We start from the raw sequence: 22,293 nt of genomic DNA, 5'->3' as shown, positions 1-22,293 counted from the left end.
GTTTTTTTTCAAAGCACATGGAGCTACAGTGCTCCTTTAATGAAAAGACCCACTATCAGACTGTTTTTTTTTTTCAAAAGCATTTTTACAAAAAAGTTTACCAAACACTCTGCTGATTTTTTTCATAGCCGCTTATTCTCACAGCAGCTTTTTTTCAAAGCACAGCAAACCAAACCAGCCCTTAATCAATACAAACAAATTACAATTGTTGTCGGCGAGGTTTCATGTCATGAAAAAGTCGCATAATTGGCTTATTATCAATAAAAGCAAATACATCTCTATCAATGTAAACAATCATGCTATCACTCAACCATTGATCTCTCATTTTGTTAAGCAATGGTGTTTTCACAATCTTCATAGCAGAAAAAGTTCTCTCCACCGAAGTGGTTGCAACCGGTAACACCAAAGCCAATGTAAAAAGCTTATACACTAACACATAACTTTCATACCTCCCGGTCTTCACTAACTCTTTTATATTAATGCAAATATGATGTAAAAATCTTCACCATGTTCAGCTATTTTTTTTCTTGCTAGACCATGTGTGATTCAATACATGTATATATATAATGTATCAATCCTCTTTTATGTACTTCAAAAAAAAAAAAATAATAATCAGTGTTCATATGAACAATCTATTATCAATAACCATATAATGTATTACCCTATAATCCTATATCAATTAAACAAAAATTTGTATTCAATAATCAATTATTAGGTATTGAATACAAAATCAGTTATTAGGGTTTGAAATAAATATAAATTAAAAAGGGGGTAAAGGTGGGGGGGATGGGATTTGTTACCTGGGGAAAATGGTGGGGGTATAATTGAAACGAGGTGGGACTGGGATGAGGATGGGGACCACTTATAGGAAGTTATAGAAAAAAAATAGAATTTAAAGGAAAAAGATTTTGTAAAAAATAAAAAAAAATAAAAAATAAAAACTGTAAAAAAAAAAATAATAATAACGGCTAGCTGATTTGTTTAAGAATTCCTATCAAATATAACCGACAGGATTAATAAAAATGTTATCGGTCATATCCGACAACAATTCTTAAATTTCTGGCCAGCCCGGGGCTGGCTGGCTGGCTGGTTGGATTGGGCCAGCCTTTTGGCCCTTTCAGATTCCGTGGGGGCCACGAGCCCTTTGGCCTAACCCTCGGTTGGAGACGGTTTTCGGGCTATTTTCGGTCTTCTAGACCCTTCGGTTGGAGATGGCCTAACAAAAGAGAAATTGGGACGATTGAGTTATGAGGTTAGTTCGTATAATTTGTCACTCGGGATCAAAGGGTATAAGTACATAATGGGACGTGTGAGCTATGGGTGTTTGGTTTACGGATTAACGAGTATGGTTAAGGTGTTTTGCATTGTATTCATGCATTGTTATCATTGATGATTTGATACCTGATTCACTATTGGTCCCTCATTTAATCTTTTTTTTTATCAGCAGCAAAAACGACGCCGTTCACCAAAAGAAAATAGTTTTTTTTTTTTACTAGGCCAAAACCGATGTCATTTTGGCCTGGATTTTAAAATTAAAAAAAAAACCCCTGCGCACAAGGAGCTGCACAGGTTTCTGGTTTTAAAACTGCCGTGCTTCCCATGTAGCTTTGCCACTGTACTCAACTGCTACATGAGCACAACTTGTGCCTTGTCCTCTCCTAAGATATAATATTTGACAAGTAATAATTTCATTTTATGTGTTTAATTCTAGTCAACTAAAGTTGGCCTGTAAGCAAACATCGCTTTGAGGAAGTTACGGGGTCACTATCATCCCTCGAATAAAATATTTTGACCATTTCATCAACTCCATTTCATAGTTTTATTCAGTCTGCAAGTTGCAGTTTCTGTTGGTCTTGGCTCTTCAGATTTATTAGATATTTGAATCTTATCTAATTATGGCATCAAATTCCCAAAAAAACGAAGGAAAGTAAAAAAAGGGAGTAATCAACATTACCAATCTGTATATAACGAAAAAGTGCAATTCAAAAATTGTGGTCAAGAAGTATATATATACCAACAAAATTCATAAGAAAGCAACAAATATAAAAATAAATTTGCAGAAAGTAAAAACGAGTACAAGGAAATAATCTTGGTCTGTTTTCACTTGCATTTTAAACTTTGGAGCGTTTTGGATGACAGATCAAATGCAATGGTGCAGTCCATGGTGGAAGACTTCTTCTTCTTCATGATAAACATCAATTCAACCTTTCCAGTCAACGTAGCCGCGCTGTTGAGTGTCAATACCCCGCTGCTCAATTCACTGCCAAGACTGGAACTGCTCAATGCACTTGAACTCAAGCTCACCTCGACGTCAACGTTTTTGGTGGAAAGCATTCCAGCCTTGCCCTTGGGAATAGAAACTTGCCCGACAGTCGCACCTTGGTACAAAAACGTGATAATTGCAGCATCATACTTGTATTGACCAAAATTTGTGTTCTTGACTTTGATTTGAGTTGTGAATTTAGTGTCGAACGAAGGTGTCGCTGGGACAGAGTTGAGGTTTTGGACGTTGATGTCACCTAGCCTGACCTTTGGTGTCTTAACTTTCATAACAGTAAGACTCAACGCGGTTATGACCATGATCTGAAACACAATGAAAATACCAATATAAATGGCCAACTTGATTCTCTTCTTGCGTTTCAGCTCATCGGCTGATTGCAAAGACTCCGCATCACTTCTTGTGTAACCATTTGCTGGTGCCAAGGGATAGCCCTGGTTGGTTTTCTCAGCCATATTAGTATCCTTTTCTTTTGTGATATGAAAATGGGAAGAAAGTTTTTGTGGTTTTTTTTTTTGTGGGTTTGTTTCCTTGGATGAAACTTAAAAACTTGAAAAAGGAGAAAGTTGTTCGTGGAAATGGAGGAAGAGATGTGTATTATATATAGGTTTTGGAGTTTGGACTATTTTTATTAAGTTATGTGGTGGAGTGCTTTCCCAGAACAAGTAAGTTCGGGGAAGGAATTGTAAATTCTTTTAATATTTTATTGCGGACACCAAACGCGTCCAAAGACAAAGGTTCTTGACTTCTAGATGATCGATGACTTTGGTGAGGACCTTTTAGGGTTTTGCTATCAGATGGAACAAATTAAATATCAAGAGGAACCTTCATTTTGCTTATCAACCGAAGCTTCGATTTTTCGTTGGGGTTTGTTTTTTTAAATTTAATTGACATTGTTTGTGATAATACTATTTGGGGTGAGAACATGGTTTGATATATACTATTTGGGGTTTCATTTAAAAAAAAAAAAATTTAATTGACATTGTTGTCCCCAAATACAAGCAAGAAATATTCGGTACTTGAAGAGTGAACGTTGTTGAAGACTCGACTAATCAAACATGGCCGAGGGTTTAGGGGCTTATGTAATAATCAATCGAGTTAATATGTTTCTCAAGATATTGAGAATAAAATGGGTATGGTGCAAATGTAAAATTGGGGATATTGAGAATAATATGTTTCTCAATCTGTCTTTTCATGTATTATGAATTTTTAAGCTTAATACTTAGACAACACAAATGGGTTAACGTGCAACACATGTTGCTGTTAATAGATCTGATAATTTCTTATACAACCTGTTAACATGACATGAAAACGTGTTTGGACCCAATTCTACACTATCGGCCCATTGCATTGAAACCATTAGATGATTCCAAAACTAAACAGATTTTTCTTGATATTACTATTAATTTTAATCATGGTAATTATCTTGAGAGAGATCTTTTGAGTTTGAGGAGATCAGGATGCATTAAATGGGATTAACATGGTGCGAGAGTTGTGAAAGTCTACAAAGTCATGCCTTTTTTGCTTGGATAAGGGATTTAACTAATCAGATCTGATTTAAGAAGCATGCAGCATGTGATGATTGGATTGATTCACAATCAAATTGAATTGGTTTGTGATTTTCCATTTGAATTAATGAAGATTGCATGGAGATAGGCATGCATGCAACATCTAAGGCAAAAAGAAGCCCACGTGGCTCCTTGTTATCAACCTAGATTTCCATTTGAGATAGAATACATCTCATCAACCAAGCACGTGGCCTCGTCATGAAATATTATGCGTGCGTTGGAGGAGATGAGCGACCAGATGATGGGTTGAGGGAAGAATTATAATTGAATTGCAATTCTTTACAGAATTGCATGGATGCGTCTGCGCATACAACTTGGGAGACGAAGTTTTGGTTGGAAAAAGCACGTCATCCAATGGGTTTACAACCACTATAAATATAGAGTTGCAGGCAACATTGAAGGGCCTCTCCAATTCAACACACAAACTGCCCAGCGTAAACTCTCGCTCTACGCGAAACCTCTCAATAACCTTAAGATTTTTATTATCTTTTTCTTGCTGACACATATTCAGTTTGGATAAACAACATTGTGAAGGCAACTGGTGGCATCTTCAGTTTGGATAAACAGCACTATTGCCGTAGAATCAGCCGACCACGGAGCACCTTCAGTTTGAATAAACAGCACTGCGTCGAGGCCGACCGGTTATCTATCCAAGTCTCGGTCAAGAAGGATTTTCGAGTCCTTATTGGTAGAGCTCTTCTTACTAGCCTTCTCAACGAAGTGAGGTGTTACAGATTACTAGGCTCGGCACATTGAACGTCGAGTTGTTTTACGACTGGATATTCACAATTAAGTTTTAGAGTTCGACATTCTGACGGCCGAACCACATTCACCATCAAGACATACATCTCTTTTGAGTACTTGTGTCTATATAGTTTGGTGCCAGTTTGCTGTTCTTATGCTTTTACGAATATAATCATCGTGACCGAACCTGGGGCCGACGATCCGTGAACTTCGCAAGACTAGCAGCCTTACCTTTAGGCTCTAGAACCCGAAGATCGAGATGTGTTCCTTCCTCAGCTGCAGTCGCAAGATTAAGAAGTTAGCAGCGCGTTCAACGCAACATCAACACATTTTACTCCCTGGCCGAGCTCGGCCGACAAGTTGGCATGCCCTGCACACAACCGAAGAACGTAGTTAGCTTATTAATTACTCGGCCTGCGCGCCAAGTAGGCTTGGTAGTTTTTAGGGTCAACAAAAACAACACAAAATTAACGAGTTTCGGGTCAACATGATAATCAATCAAGTTGTTATCGGGTCATCGTTAATGAGTTCTTAATGGGTTTACATGCAGGTAACCCGTTAAGAAAAAAGTTTGTTTGATAACTTTAAACTATTAAAAAAACCTTACTAGTTACCACAATAGCTATAGTACTTATTCCCATATAAGTGAGATTTAACATTCCGATGCACATTAAAAGTTTAAAGCAATTTAAAAATACCAAGGTTGATTAAAAAGTTCATAATAATTTATTTACAAGTGAAAAATTATGCAAACACTCATGCTTGCATCCTCTACGCTTTGACGATGGGTACAACGTCATTTGAATTTTTAAAACCCTACAAAGCCCTCTCGAATAGCATTTTAGGGGGAGTTCAAATAAATTAAAATTCATAATAACTAAAGTACAAGCTGAAAAATGTGAAAAAAAATATATATAAACGCTTGTGATTACATCCTCTACACTTATACGATGGTTATATCATCATTTAGATTTTTAAAACCCTCCAAACTCTCATGAATATTTTTTTTAGTGCAAAATTAAGAAAAATTAAGAATAATCAATGTAGACATGTGAAAAATATTAAAAAATATACAATCAATTGTGATGACAAGCTTCACCTCTTTCGTGAATAGCTCAACTACGAATTTTCAACACCATAATCCATAAACCCTTGATTTATATTAAACCGTTGATTTTCGTTTACACTCTATTCTTCTAATCAGATTCCATTTTTCAAATCTTCTTTTTTGAAAACATTATCTTTTAACGAATGGAGAAAAATGAACAGTTCGGATTGTTGATATCACGTTCTGATGTTTATGGTTAACTGAAATACGAGTCAATGTTGTATACTTTCTAGAGACTTTATAAACTCCGAGCAATATTTTCATTAATCATAATAATTTGAATGTGATATTAATGATCCGAACCGTTTATCTTTCTACATCTGCTAAAAGATCATGTTTTCAAAAACTGAATATCTGAAAAAAAGAGAAATTTGGTAAAAAGAATGGAGCATAAACGTAAACGACAATCATGTTTTTCATTTTATTATTTATTGATTAAAAATATATTTTCTTTACAGGTCACTGGTTGGATCGTATTACCTGTTAATATTAAAGGTTCGATTTCGGCTCGAGTCATATTCCCCGTTTATTTTAACAAGTGTTACATAACACGACCTATTAAGATATTGGGTATGTTACTAAAACGACACGAATATGAAAAGCACAACACAAATGTCAGGTTTGGCTGTTGGGCTTTACACGTGAGACAATCTACTATGATATTAAGAAAAAAGTTGGAGTTGCACCATAAAACAATTGGCAATATGAGGAGTAACTTAATTTACTTATAAGCTCATACAAAGTCAGTATGTGCATAAATGTGGAATTCATTTTCAACAAGTTTTCCTCTAAGTGAATGATCAAAATGATGAGTTTGGTCAATCTCATAAATCATTTGTGATAAAAACCTTTTTGGCATTATTGACACCTAAATTAATCACTTTCATTTTTTTTTCTTTGACATGCCATTACTTTCATCTTAGGAGAAAAAGAAAACTAGAAGGTCATGATTTTTAACTTCTAGCCCTTTAATATTAACTTATCTCATATTATTAACTTAATTTCTACCCCTTAAGCTTTGGCCACTTTAGTTTCACTTTTGAAGCAACTCCATAAAAAGTCATATTCAAAGCTGAATAATCAACTCCAGTTCGTACCACCAACTACAAGAATAAAAAAGTCCAGGTCCTTTATGGTTTCCCAATGTCAAATTCTAATTAAGGTCAAGCATTCCCACTTAAACTATAGCTATGTTATTTCACTTTCTTTTATTTATTTTGCGAGGTTTGAATTTAGGATTTCCTTCAATAATGTGGACACAATTCAAAAAATTGCAAGGTAATGCGGACACAGTTTAAAAAATTGCAAACAAGAAGTAATGACGGAATTTGTGAATATTAAGCAAGTAAAAACTAAATAAAATCTCGAAACATAAAAATAAAGTTGGCTCATGATATAGCGGCCATATTCTCTCAGTTACAATCCAAATTTTGGACAGACTTTGCTGCCAAATTAAACACCATAGAGCAGCCCATTTCAGCAGATTTGTTTTTCTTCATGATCATCATCAACGTAACCTTTCCACTCAACTTGGCTTGACTGCTCAACATCAGCAGCCCATTGCTCAGCTCACTTCCAAGAGCGGAGTTGCTCGGCAATGCTGCAGAATTCACACTCACCACAACATCAATTTTTTTCGTGGACCGCATTCCAACTTTGCTATTCGGAATAGCAACTTGCCCAACGGGCACACCTTGGTACATAAACGTGGCCATGCCGGCATTAAACTTATAGGTACCCCAGTTTAAGTTCCTGACTCTGATTTGCGTTACGAAGCTCATGTCGAATGAAGGTGCCGCCGGGACGGAGTTGAGACTTTGGACATAGATGTTGCCCAACCTGATTTTTGGGGACTTAACTTTCATCACAGTCATACCAAAAACGCTCATGACTACGATTTGAAAGACGATGAAAATGCCAATGTATTTGTACATCTTAATTCTCTTCTGGCGTTTGAGCTCCTCGGATTGCATCGTGGCTGAAGCTTCATGATCACCTCCGGAGTGCCCAGTTGCTGGTTCCAATTGGTGGTATTTCTCAGCTACTACTTTCTCAGCCATTTTAATTTCTTTACTTCGAAAAATGGAAAATGAACAATATTTCTCCCTTTTCTTTGAAAGTTGTATTTTGCTTCTAGAGATGGGTTGGGAAATAGAGAGTTGTGTTTGTGGTAACGGTAGTAAAATGTTATGCATATTTATAAAGTATTATTGGTGTGAGTTTTTTTTGGACGAAAATTATGGGTGTGAGTTTTCTTCCTGCATGTTACACATGTAAGGGGATATATTACTTTTTAAATTTTATTTCAGACACACCAAACGTGCCTTACGACTTCTTGATGGTGGCGTGAGCATTTCAATTGAAATATAAAGTTGAGAATCCTTATTATATCCATAGAAGCTTCGATGGGGTCAGTCGTCCAGTTTGGACTTCCATCCTAAGGTTCATGTACAAGAAATTGGGCACCAAACCACTCATGGTGCTGTATTAAGGTAATTTTGCTAGAATTTTAGAGACGGTCAGAGACCCATTAATAATGTACTTATATTGTAATTAACTTAATTACAGACAATCCAATAAGTGTATGTTGTTGCTACAAAAAGGCATTCGTATAATTTGTAGTGAAATCACTCTATGCAAGGAGATTTAACTTCACAAGATTTTCAATATGAGACATGCTTCAATAAGAATTGGGACCACCGGACTGTCTCTGGAACTCGGCCAATATGAACATTTTGTGATAATAGTCTGAGTCTGTCCGCATAACACTAATTTAGTCCATTGAATGACAATTTATGTCTTCACTAATGCATCCTACAACCCAATACGACTAGTGTACTTACTGGACAATTGTAAATGAATCCAAAACGTTATGGATAATGTTAGGTTGGCTAAAATTTCTAAAGCAAAAATTTAAACTGAATAATGTGTCATTAATAGGAAATGAGCACCTTAATCAACATTTAAGTAATAATTCAATCGTCAACAACCACATCATTTGGTTTACAAAATTTGATTTAAAAATCTAGTTAGCATTAGCCAAATGTTACAAATAGTCAAAGTTTAAAATTTAGACCCTTTTTTTTTATTTATTTTTATTTTTTTGTGAATCATGTGGTGACACTACATTTTCTATGAGACTCTCGTAGTGAAAAAGTTGTTAACTAAATTTTCATAGTATGCATCGTCAAAGTTTTAAAAGACGATAGGCATTAGTCAGGTGGCAGGTTAGGACCTAGTGGCTAGGCAGATTTAAGTATATAAAGTGTCTTACAGTTTATTGAAAAAAAAAAAACAAAATGAAAGTTATCTATTTTTGTCTAAGTGAGAGTTGCGACTTAGGCGAGTGTCTAAATGGGTTTCAAAGGGCTAAGCAAGCGCCGAGCAAGTCTATGAATCCTTTCTTAATTTTCAAACGTCTGGCAACCGCCTAGCATCTAGGTGGCTAGGTGGCACTAGGCGAGGATTTTTAGAATAATGTGAGTTGTTAGCAATTGAGATCCAACCTAAATTTCATTAGTCTTCCGTTAAACAAAGTACATAAACCTCACTTGTGGGGTTAAAATCATCCTTTTAATTAAACTAAGAAGGCCATAACATTTGATTCAGTGATGCTTGCTTCTTTGTTGCCTACAAAATTTCCTAGATGCTAGGTCCTCTCTTCCAAGCTAGTTGAAGATTTGAATGTAAAAACAATTTGTTTGGAGGAGAGGACCATTGTCCCGAAGTTGTTGCCTCACAAATTGCTAATTGGCCTCATTACGAGGGTTTAACTAATAACATTTTCATGACGAGGGTCACATTAGAAGTACGACGTCACCACAAACCACAAAAAATATTTAGCCTAAAGTTTAATACTTAAACATATTAAGTGATTTGATTACCTATTGATGGTCCAAATTCAACGGTAAGATGACTCTGAAATATCTTCTATAAATATCTTCAAATTTCTTCTTTATTTTCTTCACACTTCAAAAGCATTAAAGCCTTCAACTCTTTTTTTGAAATTTCCACAAAGCCTTTGCTTTCATTTGTCCAAAACTTCCATCTCCAAATTCTTTTCTCAACTCCTTCAATTCAAGAATCTCTTCTTCCGTTGTCTTTCCTACCATGCTGCCAACTATGCCTTTGTTGGTCAGGATGCGTCGTAAAGGGGAACGAGAAGTTTTTGTGCGCTAGGACAAAGATTTGCTGATTGACTGCGAGGTCTGGTTAAAAGGCGGCCACAATATTCAAGCACCTTTGCCTGAATCTTCAGATCCAGAGCCCCCGTGTACCAAAATCCATCCCTGGTACCTAAACTTAGGATTAAAATTTCCGCTATTTGCTCTTTTGAAAGAGATCTTGGTAAGCTACAATGTTGCTCTGTACAACGTCACTCCTCCTCATTCTATATCATCACATGCTTTGAATAACATAATGGATGGTACGAAGCAAACCTTGGGATCTAGGAATTTTGCATGTTGTGCACCTTGTGGAAGAGTTCAGTGACGTATTACTTCTTCCAATATTGACCCAGTTTGCATGGAGGTGTACATCACATATTTTCCCTGGCACGAAAAAGACTGTTACAAGGATCTCCTAGCAATCTACAACAACTAGAAATGTCACATCTTTGGGGTTTGGGTCCAGAATGCTCAATTTTTCGATCTTCAGTGTGGTAATGACGTGGGGAACATCGGGTTATGTCGATTGGAGCTGATTGACAAATCCTTCAATGTTATTCCTATAGCACATTGCAACTAGAAGTGCCTCATTGCTCCTGAACTGGTTAGGAAGCATGGTAGGGATGTTATTGTCAAACGTTGTAACTATCATGTCCCTGTGCCGCTCTAGGTCGAAGTGAAAGATGCTAAGAAGGTAGTCTGCTCAATTGGAGTTCTAGAGGTGCCTAGATCAAAGAAAAAGAAGAAGAATTTCTAGATCGAAGTGAAATACGCTAAGAAAGGAGTCAGCTAGATTGGAGTTCCAGAGGTGCCTAGAAGAAGCCGCTCTAGATCGAAGTGAAAGATACTAAGAAAGAATCTTCTCGATCGAAGTTTTAGAGGTGCCTAGATCAGAGAAAAAGAAGAATGAACTGTTTGAAGACGCTATGAAGAAGTCGGGTAAGGACATGACGGTTAAGAAGAAGTCTGCAAGTGAAATGAGCTTTTCCACCCCACAAGAGAAAATTGATGAAATGGATTAAGCTCCTACTTCTTTCAAGCTAAAGCTTCTCAAGGTGGATCAACAATAGGTCTCAATACTTCAGGGACCAGGGAAGAAGAATAGAGAGTTATGTAGCTAAAGAAAAAACTTCATCAACGTTCTTGAAGGTTTGATCTACTAAGCAGCAAAACAACAGCAAGAGCAGCAGTAACATGAATATTAACAACAAGAACATCAACAATGGGAAAGATAACAACACCACCAAGAGCAGTAACAACATTATGCATCCACTACTTCTTTAAGTGAGATGATAATTTCTCAACATCACCCTGCCCCACTTTCTACAACCATTCGAGTAAACGAGTTGGTTGGTAGTTTGGTAAAACCTTATCCGGTGTTTGTCTAATGAGCTAGCTTTTCATCTCAACAACCATTGGAGTTCAATCTTATCTAATTATCAGATCGGCTTAGAATCGGTAGGCGCTTTCAACCAATTCCAGTTGCCTTCACAACGTGGAACATGCCCAAGTGTTGATCCTTATAACCATCGCTCATTTTGACTTTAAAGAGGCAAGTTCACAATTTGATAACCTGATTAAGGATTGTCACTAGAGTTGGTAAGCAGTAAATCCTCCGTTCTTTACTTAATTTGTGTTGGTTTCTTCTATCCTTGCCTCATTCTCATAGACTTATTAAACAGGCTAATGTGTGGACTGAGGTAGCTCTCTTGAGTCAAGTTGAGAAGATTTACATGTTGGAGGTTGCCTATAAGAACAAACATGGATGCAAAATCTAAGTTGATAGACTGTTGCAGGAGAGGAATGCAGAGCTGGAAAAGGTGTTGACGGTTAAGTAGGTGGTAGAGCATTCATGGGTGGTCAAGCAGGACAATCTAATGGACAAACTGTGTGGTGAAGAAAACTAGGTTGATGACCTTAAGGCGATAGTGGCCAGGTTAACGTGGAGCTGAAACATGCGTTGATGGCTAAAGGTAAAGCAGAGCATAGTGTGTGTGACATGAATCGCGCCATCTTTCAGTCAAAATTAGAATGATTTTAGTGAGTAGTAGAGCTGAATGAGGATGCTCATACCGAAGCTCTTCAACTAGCCATGGACCAGAATGAGGTGGAGTTACCCAATATTTACGCAACTTTTGAAGAAGCTTCTAAGCTGAAGTATTGTCAAGCATTATAACTGAGGTTATGTCACCTATTTTGTTGGATAGGACCATTGTAACAGTTGGGACTCTTATTACAAGATGGCGGAGATCAAAACAGCCAATTTCCCAATTCATCTGAGCCTGTCAGACGAAATCGTAGAGTTATAGGCTTTTGAGGGTGCTGGATCTAGCGTTGACTCCGAGGAAAAGCCTGAAGTGAATTCTCCCTCCAACTCCAAAGCTGCTTCCAAAGATTTGTCTGTTGTGAACAAAGGTTAGGTCGTCGATGTTGGAACCACTTATGATGCGTAGTTGTAGTTTGTTTTACTTTCATTTGTCATTACACGACTTTTTTTTCCAAGAAGGTGGCTTATCACTTCCAAAATTGAACACCTTGTCATTTTCCTTAGCCATGGGACTTTGGCTCTTTTGAATCTACATTTATCTGATCGTATTTCCCTACATATCTTTTTCACTTACTAATTCTACCCAGATCTTTAAGCATGTTAAAGTAGAGTACTTAAGAATTTTCATCCTTTGCTTTCATATCCGTGGAATCTAGCTTAATTCAACAATCTTTCGAAGTAAAGCAACTTTGGAGTGATGGCTAGCAGAGTGAACACGAATAAGCCTGTAAACCTGAGACGGAGCTCTAAACCCATTTCGATAACATTGATTTGGAAAATGTTATCTCCCAAACTTATTGTTTATAAATATTTTCACTTCGATAATTGGAAAACTGTCCTAATCTAACACTGGGTTTAAGGCCTATGAAAAATATTTTTCTTTGAAGTTTCTTTACTGTATTTATTGGATTAAGGATAAGAAAGTGACGAGTTGGTCCTGAATGGTTTTCGTTCTTAATGTTGCCCAATTTCGGGTCTGAGGATTTAATAGTCACAAGTCATCAAGAAGGGGCTTTCTTCTTAGCCCGAATTGTGTGTCCATTCATAATGAATCTTAAACAAAAGTTTGTTAGGGACCTGGTCACTTGCATGTGGGTCAGAAACACATTTGAAATCCTTTTGTCAGACCTTATGCATTAGATTGAGCATTTTCGATCGGACTACACTTAAATAACTTGGCTATGGCATGTCCGCACATCGGAGTTCCACTAGAATATAAATCATCTTGAGGATTTCATAGTCTAGATGACTCAAATGGACCTACTTAGGCACAAGATGACCGCAAAATATACTTGGCATAATACCTTGGTCTGTGATAGAAGTAATCTTACTCGGGTCGGAGTTCAAGGCCACCACTCGGATGATTTACAGATCGCCGTTTCGATTATTCCCTCGAATGGCATAGAACCCAAGTTTGGATGTTATAACCCCAAACCCTTAGGTTGCATAATCTTTCTGGAAGCCAGATGGCCATTGGAACTTCTGGATCAAGGGGCCATGTTCTTGTGTCCGTGGTCCACCTATCGTAACCATGCCTAAATGACTCGAGTCTCCTAAGCTACTAATCGAAACACCATGGAGTGGGCTATAGGAGACTCCTTCGACACTAAACATTTTAAATTTCTAAACTAACAATTGTGCGAAGTTTCAAATCTGTGTGTTATTTAAAATATTAGGGGATTCCTTATACCACAAAAAAGAGAAAAGAACAAACGAACATACAACAGTCATAAGATAATACAACTTAAATTCTTATTTATAAAAGAATAGGGATTTGATAGGGGTAGGGTGTGATTGAATTCGAAATGGACTACCTACATATCTCTCGAAAGAAGAATCATATCATGGATGCAATTCTAATAAAAGATTATACAATGTATGTTTTACATCAGGGATTATCTTTGACAAAGGTGCCTTGATTTAGGTACGCTTTGGAGATGTTTCTCCTAGCTTATGCGTAGACGAGCGGCGTTGAAATTCATTGTGGTTGAATTCATAATGGATTGCCTAAATATATTTTCATGTCGTTGAAGAATCAAACCATGTGTAGTTCGATGAAGGGTCCTTAGTGATATCGGTGATGCTTGAGGATGTTTCACCTCAGGGTGATCGGAATTCCCTTCCTAGGTATAGGGCTACAAGATTTCTTGTCTTCAGGCACCTCATATATTCCATAGATACAATTATTGTTAAGGGTAGGTTTCTTTGTAGGGTGCCAATTTTCTTCTTCATCAATGAGTTTGTGACGGTCGGATTTGGCTTTGATTCTTCGTTAGGGACCTGATTGTTCGTGCCGAGAGTAATAGCCGAGAAGTGGATTGTTCTATGTTATGGTGTTAACATCAGCATTAACTAAACTTTCTTCTGTAAATATGCTTGTGGTAGAGTGATATGGTCGAGCGAATATAAGTTCACTCTCAATGAAAGCACTAATTATTGAAACCAAATTCGCGCATCATCGTGAGGAAAGGAGATGCAGGTCAACTACAAGTAAAACAGTAAACAAATCGTAAAGTAACCTTCACATTGATTGGGTGTCGGCCAAAGGCTCTTTAACGGTCAAGTTAGTAAGCAATTTATGAGACTCAAGCAGTAGGCAAGATAATAGAGTATGCGATTTTTTATGCCCAAGATGAACCCTAAATGTGTGTATTTACGTCAATTGAGAAAGAGTCTTCTTAGGTACAGGATTCATATTTAACAAGGAGAATCACAGAGGATATCTAGGAGTAGTTATTGCATTCTCTTAGGAGTGTGATTAGTTGCTGCGCACGCCAAATCCCTAGATTATAGGAATCTCCAAGAATAAAGGAAACCTGGCTGATTCCATAAATGATCAAGTTTCCGTGTCTTGCAGAATCAGAAGGTCAATCTCAGCGAAGTCGACGGACTTTGCCCACTTATCTGGATTAGGATGATGGTGGTATAAATGGTTTGTCTATAAAACTCCATCATATAAACTTTTGAGTCCATGACTGGACTTCTGAGGTATTCATATTCTGATCTGTCTTACTCTGACCCTTGAAAATCATGACCCCACAAATAGTAATTGTTAAGAAAAAAAAAGAAGCTATAACGAGGTTACAATTAGAATTTTTGACAGTGAGGGTGGCCATTTTTCAAAGGTGGAAATCTTTTTTGGTTAATCGGATCTTTGTGGTTTCCTCCTCGATTGAGTCCAAAGCCCATGATCCATGTTCGGCTAATTGGTGGCCTTAAATAGTCTCTTCCTTACCTAGTTGCCAGGGACTATCTGGTGGTCATTGTTCAAGATGGAAACCTTTGGCAATTATCTTCAAAAAAAAATATATATATCTATTAAAAGGTTGAGCTAAATGGCTCCTTATATATGTGACAATATCTTAATCATTAAATTTGTTAGAGTTACACTACTGACGTAACATTATATATATGCTAGATATTTGATAAGAGAATGTTACTATATTATCCATACAAAGACATATATGACATGGGAGGCATTTTGAGTTGGACAAAATAGACAACGTCCTCTGTACTCAACTGCTACATGAGCACAACTTGTGCCTTGTCCACTCTTGAGACATAATATTTTGACAAATAATAATTTCATTTTATGTGTTCAGTTACAGTCAACTAAAGTTGGCCCGTCAGCAAACATAGCTTTGAGGAAATTTGGGGGTCACTATTATCCATCAAATAAAATATTTGACCACTACATCAACTTCTTTTCATAATTTTATTTAGACATGACATTCGTGTCGTGTTTTTCGTGTTCGTGTAATTTTCGTAATATACCAAATACCTTAACATGTTGTGTCGTGTAATACCTGTTAAGTAAAAGGGTAATATGACCCAACCCGAAATTGACCCATTAATATTATCAGGTAATATGACCTGACCCTTTACTTGTTAAAGAAAATATATTTTAAATTAATAAATAATGAAAATGAAAAATATAATTGACTTAAAAAAATGGAAAACATAATACTAAATTAGTATATACACACCACATTGTCACATAATACTAATTATTATAAATTTTACTTATTTTGAACTGCCTTAAATATACTATTCATGAGGGCTTGTATGGTTCTAAAAATTGAAACGGCGATGTACCCATCCTCAAAGCGTAGAGGATACGCTCACGAGCGTTTGCCAATTTTTTCACATTTTTTTCACTTATAAAATCATTATTATAATTTTTTTAATGTGTTTGGTATTTTTAAATTACTTTTGATATTTTTATTTTTATGTGTTTTATAATTTTTTTTAATCTCCCTCTCTTTGCATATAGTATACTATAAAATGATTATTACATGGTTTTACAATTTCATTAAATTATAAAATGAATACGTATTCTTAATTGATATACTTTAAAATATGACATATTAATCATATCGCATACTCATATTATAACACATAAAATGGTATAATACGTAACACGTGTTTTTTTACTTATTATTTATCAAACAGTAATTATATAGTAAAAATTAAATTCAAATGTATACATCTCAACAAGACTATTAAAAAGCCAAACTAGCCCAAGACTAAATACAAATAGATACGTGGCAAGTGTTTCAGATATAAACAAAATGTCCACAAAATGCCAATTGTGAATTTCCTTTTCAATGACAGTGTATGCATGCCAAATGTCGTATTTATCTCACTCACTTAGCACTCATTCTTTATTACTTTGTTAGAGTGATCCTGTAATAACTTAATGGGTGACTTTAGATGCGATTCCTATATATCAATATTTTTTTATTGAAATTTTGTTAGTTTTCAATTTTTTATTAAAATCCCTGAAATTAATATAATAATGCATTTTTATGTAGGTTATTATAATTTTAAATTAAAATTTGATATTGTGTAGTTACTTATATTAATGATATTTTTAATAAAATCCATAATTTGCAGAATTGAAAATATTAAAAATTAAATTATACTTATATAAAAAAGTATAATTTATCTTCATGACATGCTTTGTCATTAAGATAAATTATATTTAAATAAAACTCATGATTTGTCATTACTTATATTAATGATATTTTACATACAAAAAATTGGTAATTTTTACACTGTACATTTTACATACAAAAAGTTGGTACATTACAAAGAAGGTGGTATGTTTTATATGAAATAATTGGTACATTTTATATAAGAAAACAATGGGTACATTTTAGATTAAAAAAATAAATAGGTCTTACATTAAAAAATGGGTACATTTTACATAAAAAAATGGTACTTAAAAAACCAAAATTGGTACATTTTACATATAACAAAGTGGTACATTTTTAAAGACAAATGGGTTCATTATTAATATATTATTGGTTCAAAGAATGGTTAAAAAAATGAGTACAAATAAAAGTTTGGAAAATATGGACAAAAAAAATTAATACATGGGTACATTAAAACTGAAAAGAAGCAAGTGACTCTTTACTACAGTGGTGGAAAGGTGTTATGCACTTGCATGACGGCGTGGTTTTGTACCCCGTCGGTGGCTAATCTAATATTTAACTTACTAAAGCTATCATTTCACTCAAAGAAAAAAAAACTGAAAAGAAAATTGGTACAATTAAAAAAAATGGTTACAAATTAAAAAGAGTACAAACTAAAAATAAAAATATATGATACAAAACTTAGCAATATATATTATAATATATAAATTTTTACACAAGTTTTGACACAAGTTGTGGGCCATTAGATCACTTTTGAAGCAACTCATATAAAACGTCATATTCAAAGCTGAATAATCAACTCCAGTAGTACGACCAACTACAAGTAAAAAAAAAGTCCAGGTCCATAATGGTTGCCCAATGTCAAATTCTAATTAAGTTCAAGCACTCCCACTGAACTATAGCTATGGTATTTCACTTGCTTTCATATATTATTGATTTCTTTACTGTTAATTAGAACCTCCTCCAGTAATGCAGACACAATTCAACAAATTGCAAACAAGAATGTAATGATGGAATATGTGAATATTAAGTATGTAAAAACTAAATCACATCTGGAAACATAAAAATAAAATTGGCTCATGGTATAGAGGCCATATTCTCTCAGTCACAATCCAAATTTTGGACAGACTTTGCTGCCAAATTAAACATCATAGAGCAGCTCATTTCAGCAGACTTGTTTTTCTTCATGATCATCATCAACTTAACCTTTCCACTCAACTTGGCTTGACTGGTCAACACCAGTAGCCCACTGCTCAGTTCATTTCCAAGAGCAGAGTTGCTCGGCAAGGCTGCAGAATTCACACTCACCACAACATCAATTTTTTTCGTGGACCGCATTCCGACTTTGCTACTCGGAATAGCAACTTGCCCAACTGGCACACCTTCGTACATAAACGTGGCCATGCCGTCATTAAACTTATAGGTACCCCAGTTTAAGTTCCTAACTCTGATTTGGGTTTCGAAGCTCATGTCGAATGAAGGTGGGGCCGGGACGGAGTTGAGACTTAGGACATAGATGTTGCCTAACCTGATTTTTGGGGACTTAACTTTCATCACAGTCAAACCAAAAACGCTGATGACAACGATTTGAAAGACGATGAAAATGCCAATGTATTTGTACATCTTAATTCTCTTCTGGCGTTTGAGTTCCTCGGATTGCGTTGTGGCTGAAGCTTCATGATCACCTCCGGAGCGCCCAGTTGCTGGTTCCAGTTGCTGGTACTTCTCAGCTCCTACTTTCTCAGCCATTTTAATTTCTTTACTTCGAAAATATAAAATGAACAATATTTCTCCCTTTTCTTTGAAGGGTGTGATTTGCTTCTAGAGATGGATATGGAAATTAGAGTGTTGTGTTTGAGGTAACGGTAGTGAAATGTTATGCATATTTATAAAGTATGTGGGTGTGAGTTTGCTCCCTGGAAAAGGGTAAATCGTCAAAATAGTCATTGAGATTTGCATAACTCATCACTTTGGTCCCTGAAATTCCAAATTGAAAAAAATGGTCCCTGAGATTGTTCATCATCCATCATCCATCATTTTGGTTCTTCCGTTAAAAACTCCGTTAAGTGTCCTAGAGCTCTTGGCCGGAGGTTTAGGCAATTTTCAAAGCTTCGTAATTCAACCGTTTCTTAACCAAATTCGACCCATAATATATCAAAATGAAGATAGGAAAGTATAGAATAAGAACATACCTATTTCGAAGCCCAATGGTTGCCGGAGATTGCTGGAAAATAGCCTCAAAGTTGACTAGTCCGAGTTAAAACTTGAAAACTTGTCGGAAACTGGGTAAACTTTAAACGTTTATAACTTCTTCATAACTTCTTCAAAAGGTGGAGAGAATGATACCTTTTTTTACGGCTAACTCGCCGTGGTTTGGCCGGAAAATGACTCAAAAGCGGCTGTCTTGGTCTCGAGTTAGCCACTTTCGAGCCGTTTTCCAGCCAAACCATGACGAGTTAGCCATAAAAAAAGGTACCATTCTCTTTGTCTTATCCAGAAGTATGATTTTCGTTTTTGAATCACTTGATTTTATTGAGTATTGAAGAAGTTATGAACGTTTAAAGTTTACCCAGTTTCCAGCGAGTTTTCAAGTTTTCATTCGGACCAATCAACTTTAAGGCTATTTTCAGGCAATCTTCGGCAACCATTGGGCTTTGAAATGGTATAATCTTATTTTACACATTACTATCTTCATTTTGATATATTATGGGTCGAATTTGGTTAAGAAACAATTGAGTTACGAAGCTTTGAAAATTGCCCAAACTTCTGGCTAAGAGCTCCGGGACACTTAACGGAGTTTTTAACGGAAGGACCAAAATGATGGATGGTGAACAATCTCAGAGATCACTTCTATCGATTTGGAATCTCAAAGACCAAAATAATGAGTTATACAAATCTCAGAGTTCATTTTGGCGATTTATCCCCTGGAAAATGTTACACAACATGGAATATTACTTGTTAAATTTTATTTCAAACGTTAACAGGTTAATTGCATAAGTTTCAAACTTCAAATTTTTCTTATGGCGTGGGTGCAGTGCATTTGAAATATAAAGTTGAGAATCCTTATTATATCCATGGAAGCTTCGATGGGATCAGTTGTCCAGTTTGGACTTCCACCCTAAGGTTCATGCACATAAGAATTTGGGTTAACATATCCACGTGACACGTCCTGTTATTTTTTTTTTATTGGAAGACTAACGGGAATGTAAATTTGGAATTCCAATGCTAACGGAGCTCACTACAAATGTTTAATTAATAACATTTTTAGCACAAGAATCATATTAAAAGTGTGGCGTCGCCACAAAGACCACGAAAAAAATTTAGCCTAAAATGTAATACTTAAACATATTAAGTTACCTAGACTATTCTAACCATTATAAAAATTCCCCAGAATGTTCAGTTTTCAAATATCCAATTCGTTGCATTAAAAAAAAATTACAATTGCTTAAATGAGTAGCTTTTGCAACTTAGTACTACTGTTTAGTGTTATTCATCTTTAATTGTAAATGAGATGTTTTAGATTTGATTTTTGCTAAAGGTGAGTTTGAACCACATTATTATTAGCCCATTACGAGGCTAAGCCCACCATCTCCCATATTGTAGATAATATTGTTTGTTAAAAAAATAAGTAGCTTTTTCAATTTGTAGTTATGTCGTATATTTTTTAATGATAGATCATTGATATTTTATTTTTATCAACTCAACAGTTGAAATGTAATTTATAATCGTTTTATTGCTTTTTCTTGAAAACTAACTATTGATCAAATAGTCTATTCTAGAGGTCCCAATAAGTTTGATTCTTATCTGCCCAGTTAATCAAACAGTGATATTAGGCGAATTCATTTGTTTTTATTCTCTCGTATGGACAAAACTTTGAGTCCACTATCCAAGTCTTTATCCCACTTGATTGTTGTCGTATTAAAATTAGATGCCCCTTATGACAGAGAAGTTCCTCTCATACGTAGATATTTTTATTAGCCAAATTAAAATGAGCGAAAAATCGGGCGTACTAGAACGCCTGAATTAGTCCATTTTGGTGGCATGCGGAAAATGATCGCCTAAGTGGGCCAAGTTGTGGGTACTTTGTCTGGCTTTGGCCCTGGAATTCCTATTTCCAGTTTTCCAATCTACGTACTTGATTAGTAATAAAATTTGTATAATTAATTGTAAAACTTGCATAATTAATTTAGGAGTTGGCACGTATCCATCAAGAAATATCAATCGTACTTGAAAATGTGGCAGTTCTAGTGTACACGTCAGAAAAGGCAGTCCTGTTCTTTTGAGGGTGCGTTTGTTGTGCCGGACTGTCTCGGACTGAACTAGCTGCAAGGACTAAACTAGACTGGCTTAGACTAGACTAAACTGGACTAACTTAGTGAAGCGTTTGGTGCAGTATCGGACTAAGAAGCAGGATAATAAAAACAGTATTGTTCACCAAATTTGTGTTTGCTTAGACTAGAACTATAATTTTTTGCCATTGTATAATAGAGTAATGCTACAAATCTCATGATATCGGTTATTGGAGCATATTTTTGCCATGTATATTATGAATCTTAAAAAAAGAGGACAATTGTTTTGTTTCAATTACCTGCTAATAGAATTGGGACATACTATAGTTGGGACATACTATTTATAAATAGTTGAGTTTAATTTGCAAATGTAGCTTAGTTTAAACTCTATCACCCAAAAGAAGAAAAAGAATAGTGCCCAATACATGCAACTTCAACAAATACAAGTACATAAGAAGATATTTGTGACAAGTCAATCTTTGCCATTGATTGACTTTTAAAACATCATTCACTAAATTTTCATCCATGATATTTTACAAAATGTCAGTGAACTATAGTATAGCATTCCAAAGTAAATCTCCATAATTTACAAAATCCTAGTTAACATTAGCCAAAATACTTTATAGTGCAAAGCTAAGTTATAAGACATAACATAAGATTGTACGATTAATAAAATACATTCATGTCAAAATGCACCACATAATATACTCATCCGCTTGCTTTATCGCTTAAAAACCTTTGAACGAACACTTTCTTGAGTTCCAATTTGATTGCCCTGAACACTCCCACATTTTGTGGTTTTTCCAAAAATAAGAGACAATGCATCAATTTGATCTATAGGAGAAAGACCCATTGCTTCAAGTTTGTTAGCTATGTCACTATGCTTTGCAGTACCTTGAACTAAAGCTTCAGTTACCATTTGCATCATCTTCCCACTTTCAACATAAAAATCTTTCAGTCCACTGATAATTGCCTCGGTTCCATCACTTGAACTTCCCACACCTCTTTTCCTCTTTCTTTGGCTATTTTCAGATGGGGTGCTTTGTTGGCTTTGTTGGTTCATTGAAGAAACAAAATTTTCACCTCGAATATCACTTGCACCAACTTGATCATGACTTTGTTCCTCCACCATTTCAGCAGGGGTTTCGGCTACATT

At 35.6% G+C, this 22,293-nt stretch overlaps 3 protein-coding genes across 3 annotated transcripts; all 3 read right to left on the bottom strand.

The window, feature by feature from the left end:
* Nucleotides 1–1,941: 1,941 nt before the first annotated feature.
* Nucleotides 1,942–2,882, bottom strand: LOC126626474 (uncharacterized). The gene has a single exon (XM_050295796.1). It carries the CDS (start codon nt 2,731–2,733, stop codon nt 2,101–2,103), a length of 633 nt encoding a protein of 210 aa, XP_050151753.1. The 5' UTR covers nt 2,734–2,882; the 3' UTR covers nt 1,942–2,100.
* Nucleotides 2,883–7,014: 4,132 nt separating this feature from the next.
* On the bottom strand, nt 7,015–7,885 carry LOC126626472 (uncharacterized). The gene has a single exon (XM_050295794.1). The coding sequence runs from the start codon at nt 7,756–7,758 to the stop codon at nt 7,111–7,113; it is 648 nt and encodes a 215-aa protein (XP_050151751.1). The 5' UTR covers nt 7,759–7,885; the 3' UTR covers nt 7,015–7,110.
* A 9,966-nt stretch (nt 7,886–17,851) lies between these two features.
* On the bottom strand, nt 17,852–18,725 carry LOC126626473 (late embryogenesis abundant protein At1g64065-like). Its single transcript, XM_050295795.1, has one exon. It carries the CDS (start codon nt 18,595–18,597, stop codon nt 17,950–17,952), a length of 648 nt encoding a protein of 215 aa, XP_050151752.1. The 5' UTR covers nt 18,598–18,725; the 3' UTR covers nt 17,852–17,949.
* Between the last annotated feature and the right edge of the window lie 3,568 nt (nt 18,726–22,293).

Source organism: Malus sylvestris, chromosome 6 (genome assembly GCF_916048215.2).
Source record: "Malus sylvestris chromosome 6, drMalSylv7.2, whole genome shotgun sequence".
In the NCBI taxonomy this organism is placed as follows: Eukaryota; Viridiplantae; Streptophyta; class Magnoliopsida; order Rosales; family Rosaceae; genus Malus; species Malus sylvestris.
This window is presented reverse-complemented; position numbering and strand designations above follow the sequence as displayed.

What these genes read in the sequence shown, in the direction of transcription:
- LOC126626474 (XM_050295796.1), bottom strand. Translation starts at nt 2,733, where the DNA reads ATGGCTGAGAAAACCAACCAGGGCTATCCCTTGGCACCAGCAAATGGT.
- LOC126626472 (XM_050295794.1), bottom strand. Translation starts at nt 7,758, where the DNA reads ATGGCTGAGAAAGTAGTAGCTGAGAAATACCACCAATTGGAACCAGCA.
- LOC126626473 (XM_050295795.1), bottom strand. Translation starts at nt 18,597, where the DNA reads ATGGCTGAGAAAGTAGGAGCTGAGAAGTACCAGCAACTGGAACCAGCA.